The sequence below is a fragment of the Cyanistes caeruleus genome, unplaced genomic scaffold (assembly GCF_971803275.1).
Source record: "Cyanistes caeruleus unplaced genomic scaffold, bCyaCae1.hap1.1 HAP1_SCAFFOLD_356, whole genome shotgun sequence".
NCBI classification, from domain to species: domain Eukaryota; kingdom Metazoa; phylum Chordata; class Aves; order Passeriformes; family Paridae; genus Cyanistes; species Cyanistes caeruleus.
The window spans coordinates 1-16,877 of record NW_028256118.1 but is presented as its reverse complement, the minus strand read 5'-3'; the positions used below and the strand labels follow the sequence as shown (position 1 = coordinate 16,877).

At 67.1% G+C, this 16,877-nt stretch overlaps 1 protein-coding gene across 1 annotated transcript; it reads left to right on the top strand.

Annotated features, from left to right (window-relative positions):
• Positions 1–10,026: 10,026 nt before the first annotated feature.
• On the top strand, positions 10,027–16,570 carry LOC147645411 (integrin alpha-5-like; the record flags this gene model as incomplete). The annotated part of the gene is made up of 10 exons (XM_086874641.1): positions 10,027–10,321; positions 11,518–11,645; positions 12,233–12,345; positions 13,090–13,216; positions 14,118–14,202; positions 14,557–14,603; positions 15,000–15,125; positions 15,720–15,764; positions 16,144–16,187; positions 16,514–16,570. Coding segments are annotated over exons 1-10 (1,011 nt in total), but the record flags the coding sequence as incomplete, so codon positions are not given.
• Between the last annotated feature and the right edge of the window lie 307 nt (positions 16,571–16,877).

Here is a 16,877-nt window from a genome sequence, read left to right as displayed (position 1 = left end):
CCCCCTGTGTCCTGTCCCCACCTCCGGTGTCCCCTCGGTGTCCCCCCGGTGTCCCCCCTATCACCTCCCGGTGTCCCCCCTGTCCTGTCCCCACCCCCGGTGTCCCCCGGTGTCCCCCCTGTCACCTCCCGGTGTCCCCTCGGTGTCCCCCCGGTGTCCCCCCTGTCATCCCCCGGTGTCCCCCCGGTGTCACCTCTGCCATCCCCGGTGTCCTGTCACCTCCCGGTGTCCCCCCGCTGTCCCCTCGGTGTCCCCCCGGTGTCCCCTCGGTGTCCCCCCGGTGTCCCCCCTGTCACCCCCCGGTGTCCCCCCTGTCACCCCCCGCTGTCCCCCCTGTCCCCCCCCTGTCACCCCCCGCTGTCCCCACCCCCACATTCCCTTTCCCCCCGATCCGCCGCTCCCGGGAGGAATTTTGGGATCCCGGGGTGGGGGGGGGGGGGGGGGGGGTTATTTTGGGGCCTCTTGCGCAAACCCCTCCCCCCTCCCCCCTCCTCGGGGCACTGGGACAGGGGACCCCGCCCTGGGGGGAGGGGACAAGGGGGGGACCCCACCCTGGGGGGAGGGGACAAGGGGGGGACCCCACCCTGGGGGGAGGGGACAAGGGGGGGACCCCACCCTGGGGGGAGGGGACAAGGGGGGGACCCCACCCTGGGGACAACCGGGGGGGTCCCCACCCCCTCCCCCTGGGAATCCTTCCCAAGAATTGTCACAGAGCGTCCCTGGGACCCCCCCGGGACCCCCCGGGAGAGGAGAAATCCCCGCTCCCCCTTCCCAAATTCCTCCTCTTTCCCCCCAAATTCCTCCCCTTTTCCACCAAATTCCTCCTTTTTTCCCCCAAATTCCTCCTTTTCCCCCAAATTCCTCCTCTTTTCCCCCAATTTCCTCCCCCAAATTCCTTTTTCCCCCCAAATTCCTCCCCCAAATTCCTTTTTTTCCCCCAAATTCCTTCTTTTTCCCCCCAAACCCCTCCTTTTTCCCCCTCCCCCAAATTCCTCCTTTTTCCCCCCAAATTCCTCCTTTTTTCCCCAAATTCCTCCTTTTTCTCCCCAAATTCCTCCCCCAAATTCCTCCTTTTCCCCCCCAAATTCCTCCTTTTTCTCCCCAAATTCCTTTTTTTCCCCCAAATTCCTCCCCCAAATTCCTTTTTTTCCCCCAAATTCCTCCGTTTTTCCCCCAAATTCCTCCTTTTTTCCCCCAAATTCTTTTTTTCCCCCCAAATTCCTCCTCCAAATTCCATTTTCCCCCCAAATTCCTCCCCTTTTCCCCAAATTCCTCCTTTTTCCCCCCAAATTCCTCCTTTTTTCCCCAAATTCCTCCTCTTTCTCCCCAAACCCCTCCTTTTCCCCCCCAAATTCCTCCTTTTTCCCCCCAAACCCCTCCTTTTCCCCCTCCCCCGGGATCTCTCCGCCTTTTCCTCCTCCCCGCTCGGAGCCGCCGGATTTGGGGCGGAAAAAGTCGGAAATGGGAATTTCTGTGTCATCAGCACCGCCGCCCCCGGCTCCGGGATCCGCCCCCTTCCCTTTGGGCTGGGAAAAAAAAACCCCAAAAACCTCATTTTATCCCTTTTCCCCCCCATTTTTCCAGGGGTTCACCCCCAGGGAGGCGCGGAAATCTCTGGAATTTGGGAGAATTCCGGGAATTTCCCCACCCCCCCGATCCCAACATCTGGAACAGCTGCGCCTCCCGTCCCTTTTTCCTCATTCCCCATCCCAACCTTTCCCTTCCCCCTCTTGGATTTATCCCGCTCGGGGGTTTTTTTTTCCCAAAAAATTCCCTTTTCAAACCATTTTTTGTGTGGGGGGAGGGATTTTTCCACCCCCTGGCAGCTCCAGGTGGAGAAGCGCGATGTTCCAGATGTTTGGGATTTTATCCATCCCCAAAATTCATCAATCCCAAAATTTATTCGGCCCAAAATTAATCCAGCCCAAAATTAATCCATCCCAAAATTAATCCATCCCAAAATTTATCCAGCCCAAAATTTATCCAGCCCAAAATTTATCCGGCCCAAAATTTATCCATCCCCAAAATTTATCCAGCCCAAAATTTATCCGGCCCAAAATTAATCCGGCCCAAAATTTATCCAGCCCAAAATTTATCCATCCCAAAATTTATCCATCCCAAATCCCACCCAGCTCCAGCACGGATTTTCCCGCTTTCTTTCCAACTTTTTTCTGCTTTTTTCCGGTTTTTTTCCAGCTTTTTTTGGGGTTTTTTCCCGGGTTTTTTTCTGCTTTTTCCCAGTTTCTTTCCAGATTTTCCAGCTTTTCTCAACTTTTTTTTTCAGCTCTTTTTTTCAGCTTTTTTTCCCAGCTTTTTTCCCCCTTTTTCCAGCTTTTTCCCAGTTTTTCCCAGCTTTTTTTTCAGGTTTTTTTTTCCATTTTTTTCCCCAGTTTTTCCAGCTTTTTCCCCAGATTTTCCAAGGTTTTTTTCAGCTTTTTTTCAGCTTTTTTTCCCAGCTTTTTTCCCCTTTTTTCCAGCTTTTTCCCAGTTTTTCCCAGCTTTTTTTTCAGGTTTTTTTTCCATTTTTTCCCCAGTTTTTCCAGCTTTTTCCCAGATTTTCCAAGGTTTTTTTCAGCTTTTTTTCAGCTTTTTTTCCACTTTTTTTCCCACTTTTTCCAGCTTTTTTTTCCACTTTTTTTCCTGACCTCTCTCCCTGGAGTTTTCCTGCCAGGGAGGATCCGGGCGGGGGCCTGGAAAATGGAATCGTGTGGGAAAAAACAGGCGGTTCCCGCTTTTCCACCCAAATTTTATTTATTTTATATTTTTTTCCTGGTGTTTTTCCCTCTCGGGTCCCGCTGCTGCCATCCCGGGTCACCTTTGCTGTCCCCAAATCCCGGAGGGAATTCTGCGCTGTTTTTTGGGGGTTTTTTTTGGGGTGATTTCCCGGGTTTTTTGGCCTCATCCCAGGGTTTTTGGGTTTTTTTTTGGGGTGATTTCCCAGGTTTTTTGGCCTCATCCCAGGGTTTTTGGGGGTTTTTTTTGGGGTGATTTCCCGGGTTTTTTGGCCTCATCCCAGGGTTTTTGGGTTTTTTTTTTGGGGTGATTTCCCGGGTTTTTTGGCCTCATCCCAGGGTTTTTGGGGTTTTTTTTTGGGGGTGATTTCCCGGGTTTTTTGGTCTCATCCCAGGTTTTTGGGGTTTTTTTTTTGGGGTGATTTCCCGGGTTTTTTGGCCTCATCCCAGGGTTTTTGGGGTTTTTTTTTTGGGGTGATTTCCCGGGTTTTTTGGCCTCATCCCAGGGTTTTTGGGGTTTTTTTTTGGGGTGATTTCCCGGGTTTTTTGGCCTCATCCCAGGGTTTTTGGGGTTTTTTTTTTGGGGTGATTTCCCGGGTTTTTTGGCCTCATCCCAGGGTTTTTGGGGTTTTTTTTTTGGGGTGATTTCCCGGGTTTTTTGGCCTCATCCCAGGGTTTTTGGGGTTTTTTTTTTGGGGTGATTTCCCGGGTTTTTTGGCCTCATCCCAGGGTTTTTGGGGTTTTTTTTTGGGGGTGATTTCCCGGGTTTTTTGGCCTCATCCCAGGGTTTTTGGGGGTTTTTTTTTGGGGTGATTTCCCAGGTTTTTTGGCCTCATCCCAGGGTTTTGGGGGTTTTTTTTTTGGGGTGATTTCCCGGGTTTTTTGGCCTCATCCCAGGGTTTTTGGGGTTTTTTTTTTGGGGTGATTTCCCGGGTTTTTTGGCCTCATCCCAGGGTTTTTGGCGTTTTTTTTTGGGGTGATTTCCCGGGTTTTTTGGCCTCATCCCAGGGTTTTTGGGGGTTTTTTTTTGGGGTGATTTCCCGGGTTTTTTGGCCTCATCCCAGGGTTTTTGGGTTTTTTTTTGGGGGTGATTTCCCGGGTTTTTTGGCCTCATCCCAGGGTTTTTGGGGTTTTTTTTTGGGGGTGATTTCCCGGGTTTTTTGGCCTCATCCCAGGGTTTTTGGGGTTTTTTTTTTGGGGTGATTTCCCGGGTTTTTTGGCCTCATCCCAGGGTTTTTGGGTTTTTTTTTGGGGTGATTTCCCGGGTTTTTTGGCCTCATCCCAGGGTTTTTGGGGTTTTTTTTTTGGGGTGATTTCCCGGGTTTTTTGGCCTCATCCCAGGGTTTTTGGGGGTTTTTTTTGGGGTGATTTCCCGGGTTTTTTGGTCTCATCCCAGGGTTTTTGGGGTTTTTTTTGGGGTGATTTCCCGGGTTTTTTGGCCTCATCCCAGGGTTTTTGGGGTTTTTTTTTTGGGGTGATTTCCCGGGTTTTTTGGCCTCATCCCAGGGTTTTTGGCGTTTTTTTTTGGGGTGATTTCCCGGGTTTTTTGGCCTCATCCCAGGGTTTTGGGGTTTTTTTTTTGGGGTGATTTCCCGGGTTTTTTGGCCTCATCCCAGGGTTTTTGGGGTTTTTTTTTGGGGGTGATTTCCCGGGTTTTTTGGCCTCATCCCAGGGTTTTTGGGGTTTTTTTTGGGGGGTGATTTCCCGGGTTTTTTGGCCTCATCCCAGGGTTTTTGGGGGTTTTTTTTTGGGGTGATTTCCCAGGTTTTTTGGCCTCATCCCAGGGTTTTTGGGTTTTTTTTTTGGGGTGATTTCCCGGGTTTTTTGGCCTCATCCCAGGGTTTTTGGGGTTTTTTTTGGGGTGATTTCCCGGGTTTTTTGGTCTCATCCCAGGGTTTTTGGGGTTTTTTTTGGGGTGATTTCCCGGGTTTTTTGGCCTCATCCCAGGGTTTTTGGGGGTTTTTTTTTGGGGTGATTTCCCGGGTTTTTTGGCCTCATCCCAGGGTTTTTGGGGGTTTTTTTTAATCTCTTTTCCGGTTCCGGGCCTGGGCAGGGATGGGGATCCCGGATTTTGGGGTGGCCCAGGTTGGGATCTGTGAGGAGAACGAGGAACACCCCAAAACCCCAAATCCCAGCGGGGAAATCCCGGGATTCGGCCCCAAAATGTGAGGGGGGGGGTGACCCCAAATGGGGGGTGGGGACATGGGGACAGAGGGACACGGGGACACGGGGACACGGGATGTGGGGACATGGGGACACAGGGACACGGGATATGGGGACACAGGGACACGGGGACACGGGATGTGGGGTCATGGGGACACAGGATGTGGGGACATGGGGACACGGGATGTGGGGACACAGGATCTGGGGACATGGGGACACAGAGATGTGGGGTCATGGGGACACAGGGACTTGGGGACATGGGGACATCAGGACATGGGGACACAGTGACACAGGATATGGGGACATGGGGACATGGGGACCCAGGATATGGGGACACAGGGATACAGGGATGTGGGGACATGGGGACACAGGATGTGGGGACATGGGGACACAGAGATGTGGGGTCATGGGGACACGGGACTTGGGGACATGGGGACATCAGGACTTGGGGACACAGGACATGGGGACACAGGGTTATAGGGACCTGGGGACACCGTGACACAGGATATTGGGACCTGGGGACCCAGGATATGGGGACATGGGGACACAGGGTTATAGGGACCTGGGGACACAGTGACACAGGATATGGGGACACAGGGATACAGGGATGTGGGGACATGGGGACATGAGGACACAGGGATATGGGGACTTGGGGACATAGGGGCAGAGGATTTGGGGACATGGGGACACAGAGATGTGGGGTCATGGGGACACGGGGACATGGGGGGACCTGGGGACACGGTGACACAAGGATATGGGGACACAGGGATGTGGGGACACGGGGACACGGGGACATGGGGACACAGGGACATGGGGACACAGCATATGGGGACATGGGGTTATTGGGACCTGGAGACACGGTGGCACAAGGATATGGGGACACCGGGGTGTGGGGACACGGTGACACGGGGATTTGGGGACACGGCCACACCCAGCACGCGTTTGGGTCCCGTGTCCCCGTTCCCGCATGTCCCCGGAACGTTCCCTCACAGCCACCCCTGTGTCCCCCCCGTGTCCCCCCCCATTCCCCCGTGTCCCCCCGTGTCCCCCCCCATTCCCCCGTGTCCCCTCCATGTCCCCACCGTGTCCCCCCCGTGTCCCCTCCATGTCCCCACCGTGTCCCCCCCGTGTCCCCTCCATGTCCCCTCCGTGTCCCCTCCATGTTCCCCCCCGTGTCCCCCCCGTGTCCCCCCCCATTCCCCCGTGTCCCCTCCATGTCCCCCCCTCATCCCCCCCGTGTCCCCCCCCGGGCTCGCCCCCCTCCCTCCCCCCTCGTTCTCCGCCGCCTTTTTGGGAAGCGCCGGTGCCGGGGCCCCCCCGCGCCCCCCCCGCGCCCGCCCGGGCTCCCGGCCAGCCCCGACCCCCCCGCGCCCCCGCCCCGGGGACATCGGGGGGACACCGGGGGGGGGGGGGGGACACACCGGGGAGCCCCCTGGGGGGTGGCGCGGCCCCGCCGCCGGGCCGGGCTATAGCCGGGCTATATACGGGCTATATACGGGCTATATACGGGCTATATACGGGCTATATACGGGACGGGCTATATACGGGACGGGCTATATACGGGCTATAGCCGGGACTGGCGGCGGGCGTGAGTCAGGCCCGGCCCCCCCGGGGCCCCCCCGGTGACTCAGAGCCCCGCCGGGAACGGGGGGGTCCCCAAAGAGGGGGCGGGGGAGCCTGGGCCCCCCCCGCCCGGGGTGGCGGCCGTGGGGCCCTGAGGGGGTCCCCAAAATGGGGCTGGGGGAGGTGGGGACAGAACCCCCGGGGTGACCCCTGGGGTGGGGGGGGGAGCAGAGGAGGAGGGGAAACTGAGGCAGGAGATGGGGACACGGGGACGTGGGGACACGGGGATTTGGGGTCACGGGGATTTGGGGACACGGGGACGTGGGGACACGGGGATTTGGGGATTTGGGGTCACGGGGATTTGGGGACACGGGGATGAGCGCGAACACGCGGGGACAGAGCCAGGCCACGCGCCTGCGCTCGGCCACGCTGTCACCACCCGGTGTCGCAGCACGCGGCCACCGTGTCACCAGCCAGGTGTGCACAGGGACACGGTGTCACCACAGTGATCCCGGTGCCACCGCCCGGATCCCGGTGCCACCGCAGTGATCCCGGTGCCACCGCAGTGATCCCGGTGTCACTGCCCGGCTCCCGGTGTCACCGCCCGGCTCCCGGTGTCACCGCAGTGATCCCGGTGTCACCGCCCGGATCCCGGTGCCACCGCCCGGCTCCCGGTGTCACCGCCCGGATCCCGGTGCCACCCCCCGCGCGTGCCCGGGGCCGGTTCGGGGCCGGTTCGGGGCAGGAAAGGCCCCGGCGCCAGCGCATTGTCCCCCCCCGCCCCCCGCCGCTCCCCCCCCCGGCCACGGAAACGTCCCCATTGTCCCCACGGGCTCCGCGCCACCACCGCGGGCACGGCGGGCACGGACCCGCGGGGACACGCGGCGACAAACCCACCCCCCCCGCGACCACCCTTGGGGGTGACCCTGGGGGGACCGCGGTGTCCCCACGGTCACCTGGGCCCCCCCGAGCCCCCCGAGCTCCCCGAGCCCCCCCGAGCCCCCCGAGCTCCCCGAGCCCCCCCGAGCTCCCCGAGCCCCCCGAGCCCCCCCGAGCCCCCCCGAGCTCCCCGAGCCCCCCCGAGCCCCCCGAGCCCCCCGAGCCCCCCGACCCCCCCGAGCCCCCCGAGCCCCCCGAGCCCCCCCGAGCCCCCCGAGCCCCTCAAGCCCCCCCCAGCCCCCCGAGCCCCCTCAAGGCCCCCGAGCCCCCCGAGCCCCCCCGAGCCCCCCGAGCCCCCCGAGCCCCCCGAGCCCGGCCCAGCTGCGCGGCCGCCGTTGCATCAGCGGCGCTGGAATGCGGCGGCTGCCGGGCGAGGCCCCCGACCCCGGCCCCCTCTGCGCGCCCCCCGCCCCCTTTTGCACGCCCCCCGCCCCTCTGCGCGCCCCCGATCCCCCTCTGCGCGCCCCCGGCCCCTCTTTGCACGCCCCCCGCCCCTCTGCGCGCCCCCGATCCCCCTCTGCGCGCCCCCGGCTCACTTTACACTCCCCCGGCCCCATTTGCGCGCCCCCGGCCCAGCCTCGCACGAGGGTCGGGGGGTGTCCCCTCCTGTCCCCTCCCCCTTTTCAGGGGCACCTCCCGAGGGTCCCCCCCCCTCCCCCACCCGTGCGCTCCCCGAGGGACCCCCAGTGTCCCCCCCATGTCCCCACAGGGAGGTGCCAGCGCCACCGCGACCCCCCCCCGTGGGGGTCCTGGCCCCCCGTGTCCCCCCCGGGTGTCCTGTCCCCCCCCCACGTGTCCCCCCTCGGGTGTCCCCCCCACCGTGTCCCCCCCGGGGGTCCTGTCCCCCCGTGTCCCTCTCGGGGGTCCTGTCCCGCCCCCCCCACGTGTCCCCCCTCGGGTGTCCCCCCCCCCGTGTCCCCCTCGGGTGTCCCCCCCCCGTGTCCCCCCCCGGGGGTCCCGCCCCGCCCCCCCCGTGGGAACGGCTCCAGCCCCGGCCCCGTTTCCGCTCTTTCCTTCCAGGAAGCGGCGCCGGGATCCGGCCCCCCCCCCCCCGCGGTGTCCCCTTCCTCCCCCGGCCCTGCCACCCCCCGGCTCCTGTCCCTCCCTGCTGGCTCCCAGTGTCCCCAAATGTCCCAGTGTCCCTGTCCCAGTGTCCCCAGTGTCCCCAAATGTCCCAGTATCCCTGTCCCAGTGTCCCCAGAATGTCCCAGTACCCCCAGTGTCCCTGTCCCAGTGTCCCCAGTGTCCCCAGAATGTCCCCAAATGTCCCAGTGTCCCTGTCCCAGTGTCCCCAGTGTCCCCAGAATGTCCCAGTACCCCCAGTGTCCCTGTCCCAGTGTCCCCAGAATGTCCCAGTGTCCCCAGTGTCCCCAGTGTCCCTGTCCCAGTGTCCCCAGAATGTCCCAGTGTCCCCAGTGTCCCTGTCCCAGTGTCCCCAGTGTCCCTGTCCCAGTGTCCCGCTGTCCCAAGGTGTCCCCCGTGTCTCTCGGGTGTCCCCTCCCCGCTGTCCCTGGGGTGTCCCAGTCCCCGACGCCTCGGTGTCCCTCGGGTGTCCTTCAGGTGTCCCCATCCCTGATGTCCCCTGGGCCGTCCCAGGGTGTCGCGGTGCCCTTGGAGTGTCCCGGTGTCCCTCGAGTGTCGCATGTCCCTGATGTCCCGCTGTCCCCGGGCTGTCCCCGAGGTGTCCCAATGTCCCCGGGGTGTCCCTGTCCCCCATGTCCCGCTGTCCCCAGGGGTGTCCCGGTGTCCTCGGGGGTGTCCCGGTGTCCCCGGGGGTGTCCCCGAGGTGTCCCGCTGTCCCCGATGTCCCGGTGTCCCCAGGGGTGTCCCGCTGTCCCCAGGGTGTCCCGCTGTCCCCAGGGTGTCCCGCTGTCCCCAGGGGTGTCCCTGTCCCCCATGTCCCGCTGTCCCCGGGGGTGTCCCGCTGTCCCCGAGGGTGTCCCGGTGTTCCGAGGTTGTCCCGGTCCCCTCTGGCTGTGTCCCCTCGGAGTGTCCCGGTCCCTTTGTCCCCGAGCTGGCCCACGGGATGGGTCATTCCCGTTAATCCCTGATGTCCCGGTGTCCCCGGGATGTCCCCGGAATGTCCCCGGGATGTCCCCGGGGTGTCCCAATGTCCCCGGGTGTCCCTGTCCCTGCCGTCCCGCTCCTCCCGAGCTCTCCCCGGTTCCCCCTGGGCTCTCCCCGGTTCCCCCCGGTTCCCCCGGGCTCTCCCCGGTTCCCCCCCGGTTCCCCCGGGCTCTCCCCGGTTCCCCCCGGTTCCCCCGGGCTCTCCCCGGTTCCCCCCGGTTCCCCCCGGGCTCTCCCCGGTTCCCCCCGGGCTCTCCCCCGTTCTCTCCCGGTTCCCCCCGTTCCCCCCCGGTTCCCCCCCGGTTCCTCCCGGGCTCTCCCCGGGCTCTCCCCCGTTCCCCCCCGGTTCCCCCCGGTTCCCCCCGGTTCCCCCCGGGCTCTCCCCGGGCTCTCCCCGGTTCCCCCCCGGGCTCTCCCCCGTTCTCTCCCGGTTCCCCCCCGGTTCCCCCCGGTCCCCCCGGGCTCCCCGCCGCCCGGTGCCGGTGCCGGTGCCCGGCGGGGCTCTGGCTCCTCCCCGGTGAGTCACGGCGGGGCGGGGCGGCCCCGGGCCCCCCCCGGGCACTTTCCGAGGGGACTCGGGAGCGGGAGCAGCGCCGAGCCCGGGCAGCCCCGACCGCCATGGCCCCGGTCCCGGTCCCCCCGCGCCGCCCCCGGCCCCGGCGCCGCTGCCGGCCGCGGATCCCGCTCCCGGTGCCGCTCCCGGTGCCGCTCCCGGTGCCGCTCCCGCTGCTGCTCCCGCTGCTGCTCCCGCCGGTCGCCGCCTTCAACCTGGAGGCGTCGCGGCCCTCGGTGTTCCGCGGGGCCCCCGGGTCCCTCTTCGGCTTCGCGCTGGACTTTTACCTGCCCGAGCCCCGCAGGTACCGGGAACCGGGCCGGGAACCGGCACCGCCAAGCGGGAACCGGGCCGGGAACCGGCACCGCCAAGCGGGAACCGGGCCGGGAACCGGCACCGCCAAGCGGGAACCGGGCCGGGAACCGGCACCGCCAAGCGGGAACCGGGCCGGGACGGGACGGGGCGGGGGCGGCCCCCGGGAGCGGGACGGGAACGGGGAGCGGCACCGGGAACCGGGAGCGGCACCGGGAACCGGGAGCGGGGCTGGAACCGGGAGCGGCACCGGGAACCGGGAGCGGGACTGGAACCGGGAGCGGGACCGGAACCGGGAGCGGGGCTGGAACCGGGAGCGGGACGGGAACCGGGAGCGGGGCTGGAGCCGGACACCGGAGCGGGATGGGAGCGGCAGCGGCCGCCGGGGAGCGGGAGCGGCCCCGGAGCGGGGCGGGGCGGGGAGGGACGGGAACGGGAGCGGGATAACGGGAACGGGACAGCGGGAACCGGGAATGGGGAGGGCGGCGGGGAACCGGAGCGGGGGTGGGGAAACGGGAACCGGGAGCGGGGAGCGTGAACCGGGCACCGGGAGTGGGAGCCGGGGCGGTCCCGGGGACCGGGCCAGGGCAGCGGGAACCGGGAGCGGGGCACCGGGGCGGGGACCGGCAATGGGAAGCAGGAAGCGGGGCCGGGTAACGGGAACCGGGAGGGTCCGGCCCGGGGGTCCCGAGCGGGGGGGGGCCGAGCCCCGGTCCCCCCCGTGTCCCCCCCAGCGCCGGCCCCGCCGGGGGTCCCGGGGCCCCGCTGCCCCCGGCCCGGAGCGTTTCCTGTAACCGGAGCCGGGAGCTGCCCCCGGGGGGCTCGGGGGGGGTTTCGGGGGGACCCGGGCACGGCCTTGCCGCCCCCCCCCCCACAACCCCCCACGCGTGACCCCACCGGGGGGGTCCGGGGCGAACCGGGGATCCCCCCCCTCACCCGGGACCCCCCCCCAGGCCGTGTCCCCCCTCCCCTCCCCCGCGGCCGGGGCGGACCCGGTGCTCCCCCCCCCCCCCCCCCCCGGGCCGGAAGGGGTCACGGGGCTGAGTCAGAGGGGCCCGGGGACCCCCCCGGACCCCCCCGGAGCCCCCCGGAGCCCCCCGGAGCCCCCCGGAGCCCCCCGGACCCCGCGGGTGACAAGCGCCGTGTCCCCGTGGGGTGACCCCCCCCCCGTTTGTGTCCCCCCCCCAGGGTCAGCATCCTGGTGGGGGCCCCCAAGGCCAACACGAGCCAGCCCAATGTCACCCAGGGGGGGGCCGTGTTCCACTGCCCGTGGCCCCCCGGGGGCGGCTGCGACCCCATCGACTTCGATCACATCGGTGAGGGGACCTGGGGACACGGGGGACACGGGGGGGACACGGGGGGACACGGGGGACACGGGGGACACGGGGGGGACACGGGGGGACACGGGGGGAACACGGGGGGGGACAGGACCCCCCCAGGGAATGGGGACACGGGGGGGACACGGGGGGACACGGGGGGGGACACGGGGGGGACATGAGGGGGGACACGGGGGGACACGGGGGGGACACGGTGGGGACACGGGGGGGACACGGGGGGGACACGGGGGGGGACAGGACCCCCCCAGGGATGGGGACACGGGGGGAGGGAAGGGGACACACGTGGGATGGGGACACGGGGGGGCACAGGACCCCCCTAGGGGCGGGGACAGGATCAGGACAGGGCTGGGGACACCCCCAGGGGACACCGGTGACACCCGGGGGCCCCTCCGAGAGCCGCCCCCCCCTCCCCTCCCCCGTGTCGCCGTCCCCATCCCCCCGCTGGCCTTGGCTCCCGTTAATGATCAACCCGGGGGGGGCCGGGGGGGTCCCCGGGGCCGCGGCCGGGGGAGCGGGGGTGGCCTGAGCCCTGTCCCCCCCCCTGTCCCCCCCTGTCCCCCCCCCAGGGACCCGCAGCCACGATTTTGGGGGCAACAGCAGCGACGCCCCCGAGCCCGTGGAGTTCAAGTCCCTGCAGTGGTTCGGGGCCACCGTGAGGGCGCACAACGGCTCCATCCTGGTGCGGGGACATCGGGGGGACACGGGGGGGGCTTGGGGACATCGGGGGACACTGGGGGGGCTTGGGGACACTGGGGACATCGGGGGGGCTTGGGGAAATCTGGGGGGCTTGGGGACACTGGGGGCACTGGGGGGGGGCTTGGGGACATCGGGGGGACTTGGGGACACTGGGGACATCGGGGGGCTTGGGGACATCGGGGGGGCTTGGGGACATCGGGGGGCTTGGGGACATCGGGGGGACTTGGGGACACTGGGGACATCGGGGGACACTGGGGGGGCTTGGGGACAGTGGGGACATCGGGGGGGCTTGGGGAAATCTGGGGGGCTTGGGGACACTGGGGACATCGGGGGGGCTTGGGGACATCGGGGGGCTTGGGGACATCGGGGGGGCTTGGGGACACTGGGGACATCGGGGGACATCGGGGGGCTTGGGGACATCGGGGGGACACTGGGGGGGCTTGGAGACACGGGGGGGCTTGGGGACATCGGGGGGGGCTTGGAGACACTGGGGACACTGGGGACACTGGGGACATCGGGGGGACACTGGGGGGGGTTTGGGGACATTGGGGACACTGGGGGAACACTGGGGACACTGGGAGGCTTGGGGGGCTTGGGGACATTTGGGACACTGGGGGGACACTGGGGACACTGGGGGGACATTGGGGACACTGGGGGGACATTGGGGACACTGGGGGGGTCGTGCAGAGCCCCCCGGAGGTGCCCACCCCCCACCCCCGCCCCCCAGGCCTGCGCCCCCCTGTACAGCTGGAGCCCCCCGAAGGACGAGGGGGGGGCGCGGGAGCCGGTGGGCTCCTGCTTCCTCTCCATCGGCAACTTCTCCAAGTTCGTGGAGTACGCGCCCTGCCGCTCAGGTGGGACCCCGGGACCCCCGGGACCCCCGGGACCCCCCTGGGAACCCCCCGGGACCACCGGGAACACCGGGAACCCACCCGGGAACCCCCTGGGAACCCCCCGGGACCCCCCGGGACCCCCGGGAACCCCGGGAACACCGGGACCCCCCTGGGAACCCCCCGGGACCACCGGGAACCCCCGGGAACACCCGGGAACACCCGGGACCCCCCCGGGAACACCCGGGAACCCCCGGGACCCCCCCGGGACCACCGGGAACCCCTCGGGAACACTCGGGACCACCGGGAACACCGGGAACACCCTGGGAACCCCCCGGGAACACCCGGGAACCCCCCCGGGACCCCCGGGAACACCAGGAACCCCCCCGGGAACTCCCCGGGACCCCCTGGGAACCTCCCTGGGAACACCCGGGAACACCGGGACCCCCCCGGGACCCCCGGGAACCCCCCCGGGACCCCCGGGAACCCACCCGGGAACACCCGGGATCCCCCGAGACCCCCGGGACCCCCCCCGGGAACCCCCCCGGGAACACCGGGAACAGCCGGGAACACCCGGGACCCCCGGGACCCCCGGGACCACCGGGAACCCCTCGGGAACACTCGGGACCCCCCTGGGAACACCCGGGAACACCCGGGACCACCGAGACCCCCGGGACCCCCCTGGGAACCCCCCCGGGAACCCCGGGACCCCCCCGGGACCACCGGGACCCCCCCCAGAACCCCCCGGGACCCCCAGACACCCCCAGACCCCCCATTGCTGTCACCCCCCAGACCCCCGATGTCCCCCCCCACCCCCCCCCCCGCACCCCCAGACCCCCAGGGTGACCCCCCCAAACCCGAGGGGGGGTGGGGTGACCCCCCGGGACCCCCCGGGACCCCCAGCGACCCCCCCGTGTCCCCCCAGACCTGAACTCGGCGGCGGGACAGGGGTACTGCCAGGGGGGCTTCAGCGCCGAGTTCACCCAGGTGGGCTCCGGGGCTCCGGGGGGGTCCGGGGGGGGTTTGGGGGGGGTTTGGGGGGTCCCGGGGGGCTCGGGGGGTCTCTGGGGGTTTTTGGGGGTCCCGGGGAGTTCCCGGGGTTCCCGGGGGTCTCTGGGGGTCCCGGGGGGGTCCCGGGGGTCTCTGGGGGGGTTTTGGGGGTCCCGGGGGGTCCCGGGGGTCTCTGGGGGTTTTGGGGGGCTCTGGGGGGCTCTGGGGGGTTTTTGGGGGTCCCGGGGGGTCCCGGGGGTCTCTGGGGGGTTTTGGGGGGCTCTGGGGGGGGTTTTGGGGTCCTGGGGGGTCCCGGGGGTCTCTGGGGGGTTTTGGGGGTCCCGGGCTGAGGGGGTCCCGCGGTGTCTCTGCAGACGGGGGCGGGTGCTCCTGGGGGGACCCGGCAGCTTCTTCTGGCAAGGTGAGAGCGCCTGGCTGTCCCCAAGTGTCCCCTGAGTGTCCCCAAGTGTCCCCTGGGTGTCCCCTGAGTGTCCCCAGTGTCCCCTGAGTGTCCCCTGTGTCCCCTGGGTGTCCCCTGAGTGTCCCTGTGTCCCCTGGGTGTCCCCTGGGTGTCCCCTGGGTGTCCCCTGTGTCCCCCCTGTGTCCCCTGGGTGTCCCCCAAGTGTCCCCAGGGTGTCCCCAGGGTGTCCCCAGGGTGTCCCCTGAGTGTCCCTGTGTCCCCAGGACAGGTCATGTCCATGTCCCTGTGTCCCCTGCGTGTCCCTGTGTCCCCAGGACAGGTCATGTCCATGTCCCTGTGTCCCCTGCGTGTCCCCTGTGTCCCCAGGGTGTCCCCTGAGTGTCCCTGTGTCCCCAGGACAGGTCATGTCGGCCACCCAGGCTCAGATCGCGGCCGGGAACTTTCCGGAATATCTGATCCAGGAGGTGCCGGGACAGCTCCAGACACGGCAGGCGGCTCCGAGCCACGACGACAGCTACATGGGTATGGGGACATGGGGACATGGGGACACTGGGGACACACCTGGGGACACCTGGGGACACCTGGGGACACCTGGGGACACCTGGGGACACCTGGGGACACTGGGGACAGCTGGGGACAGCTCCAGACACGGCAGGCGGCTCCGAGCCACGACGACAGCTACATGGGTATGGGGACATGGGGACATGGGGACACCTGGGGACATGGGGACACCTGGGGACAGCTGGGGACAGCTGGGGACACCTGGGGACACCTGGGGACACACCTGGGGACAGCTGGGGACACCTGGAACACACCTGGGGACACCTGGGGACATTGGGGACACACCTGGGGACACACCTGGGGACACTGGGGACACCTGGGGACACCTGGGGACAGCTCCAGACACGGCAGGCGGCTCCGAGCCACGACGACAGCTACATGGGTATGGGGACATGGGGACACCTGGGGACACACCTGGGGACATGGGAACACACCTGGGGACACTGGGGACACCTGGGGACACGTGGCAGTGGCAGCAGGGGACGGGTGACAGCGCAGGTGACAGCGCAGGTGACAGCGCAGGTGACAGCGCAGGTGACACCTCTCCCCCCCCAGGGTACTCGGTGACAGTCGGGGAGTTCAGCGGTGACACGACGCAAGGTGGGTGACACCGGGTGACACCGGGGGGGGCGGGGGGGTCACCACCCCCCTGGCCAGCACCTGAGAGTGTCCCCCTGTCCCTGTCCCTGTCCCTGTGTCCCTGTCCCTCTGTCCCTTTATCCCTGTCCCTGTCCCTGTCCCTGTCCCTGTCCCTGTCCCCCTGTCCCTGTCCCCTGTCCCTGTCCCTGTCCCCCTGTCCCTGTCCCTGTCCCTCTGTCCCTGTCCCTGTCCCTGTCCCCCTGTCCCTGTCCCTGTCCCCTGTCCCTGTCCCTGTCCCCCTGTCCCTGTCTCTCTGTCCCTGTCCCCCTGTCCCTGTCCCTGTCCCTGTCCCTGTCCCATCCCTGTCCCTGTCCCTGTCCCTGTCCCTTTGTCCCCACAGATTTCGTGGCCGGTGTCCCCAAGGGCAACCTCACCTATGGCTACGTAAGGGGGGGACACTGGGGGGGCTCAGGGGACATTTGGGGACACTGGGGGGGCTCTGGGGACATTTGGGGACACTGGGGGGGCTCAGGGGACTCAGGTGACTTTGGGGGGCACTGGGGGGGCTCAGGGGACACTGGGGGGGCTCAGGTGACTTTGGGGGGCACTGGGGGGGCTCTGGGGACATTTGGGGACACTGGGGGGGCTCAGGTGACTTTGGGGGGCACTGGGGGGGCGCTGGGGACGGTGAAGACATTGTGGGGGACACCTGGGGACACTGAGGGTGGTCCCGGAGCCGCAGTGTCCCCCCGTGTCCCCGCTGTCCCCAGGTCACCATCCTCAATGGCACCAACATGAGGGCCCTGCACAACTTCTCGGGGGAGCAGGTGGGGCTGGGGGGTCCCGGGGGGCTCCCGGGGGGGGTCCCGGGGGTCCCTGGGGGGTCCTGGGGGGGTCCTGGGGGGGTGCTGGGGGGTTCTGGGGGGTCCCGGGGGGGTCCTGAGGGGTCCCTGGGGGGTCCTGGGGGGTCCTGGAGGGGTCCCTGGGGGGTCCCGGGGGGGTCACGGGGGGGTCCTGGGGGGTTCTGGGGGGTCCCGGGGGGGTCCTGGGGGGGTCCCGAGGGTCCCTGGGGGGTCCCGGGGGGGGTCCCAGGGTGGGAGGGGCCCCTAAAGTTGGGTCCCCATGGAGGGGTGG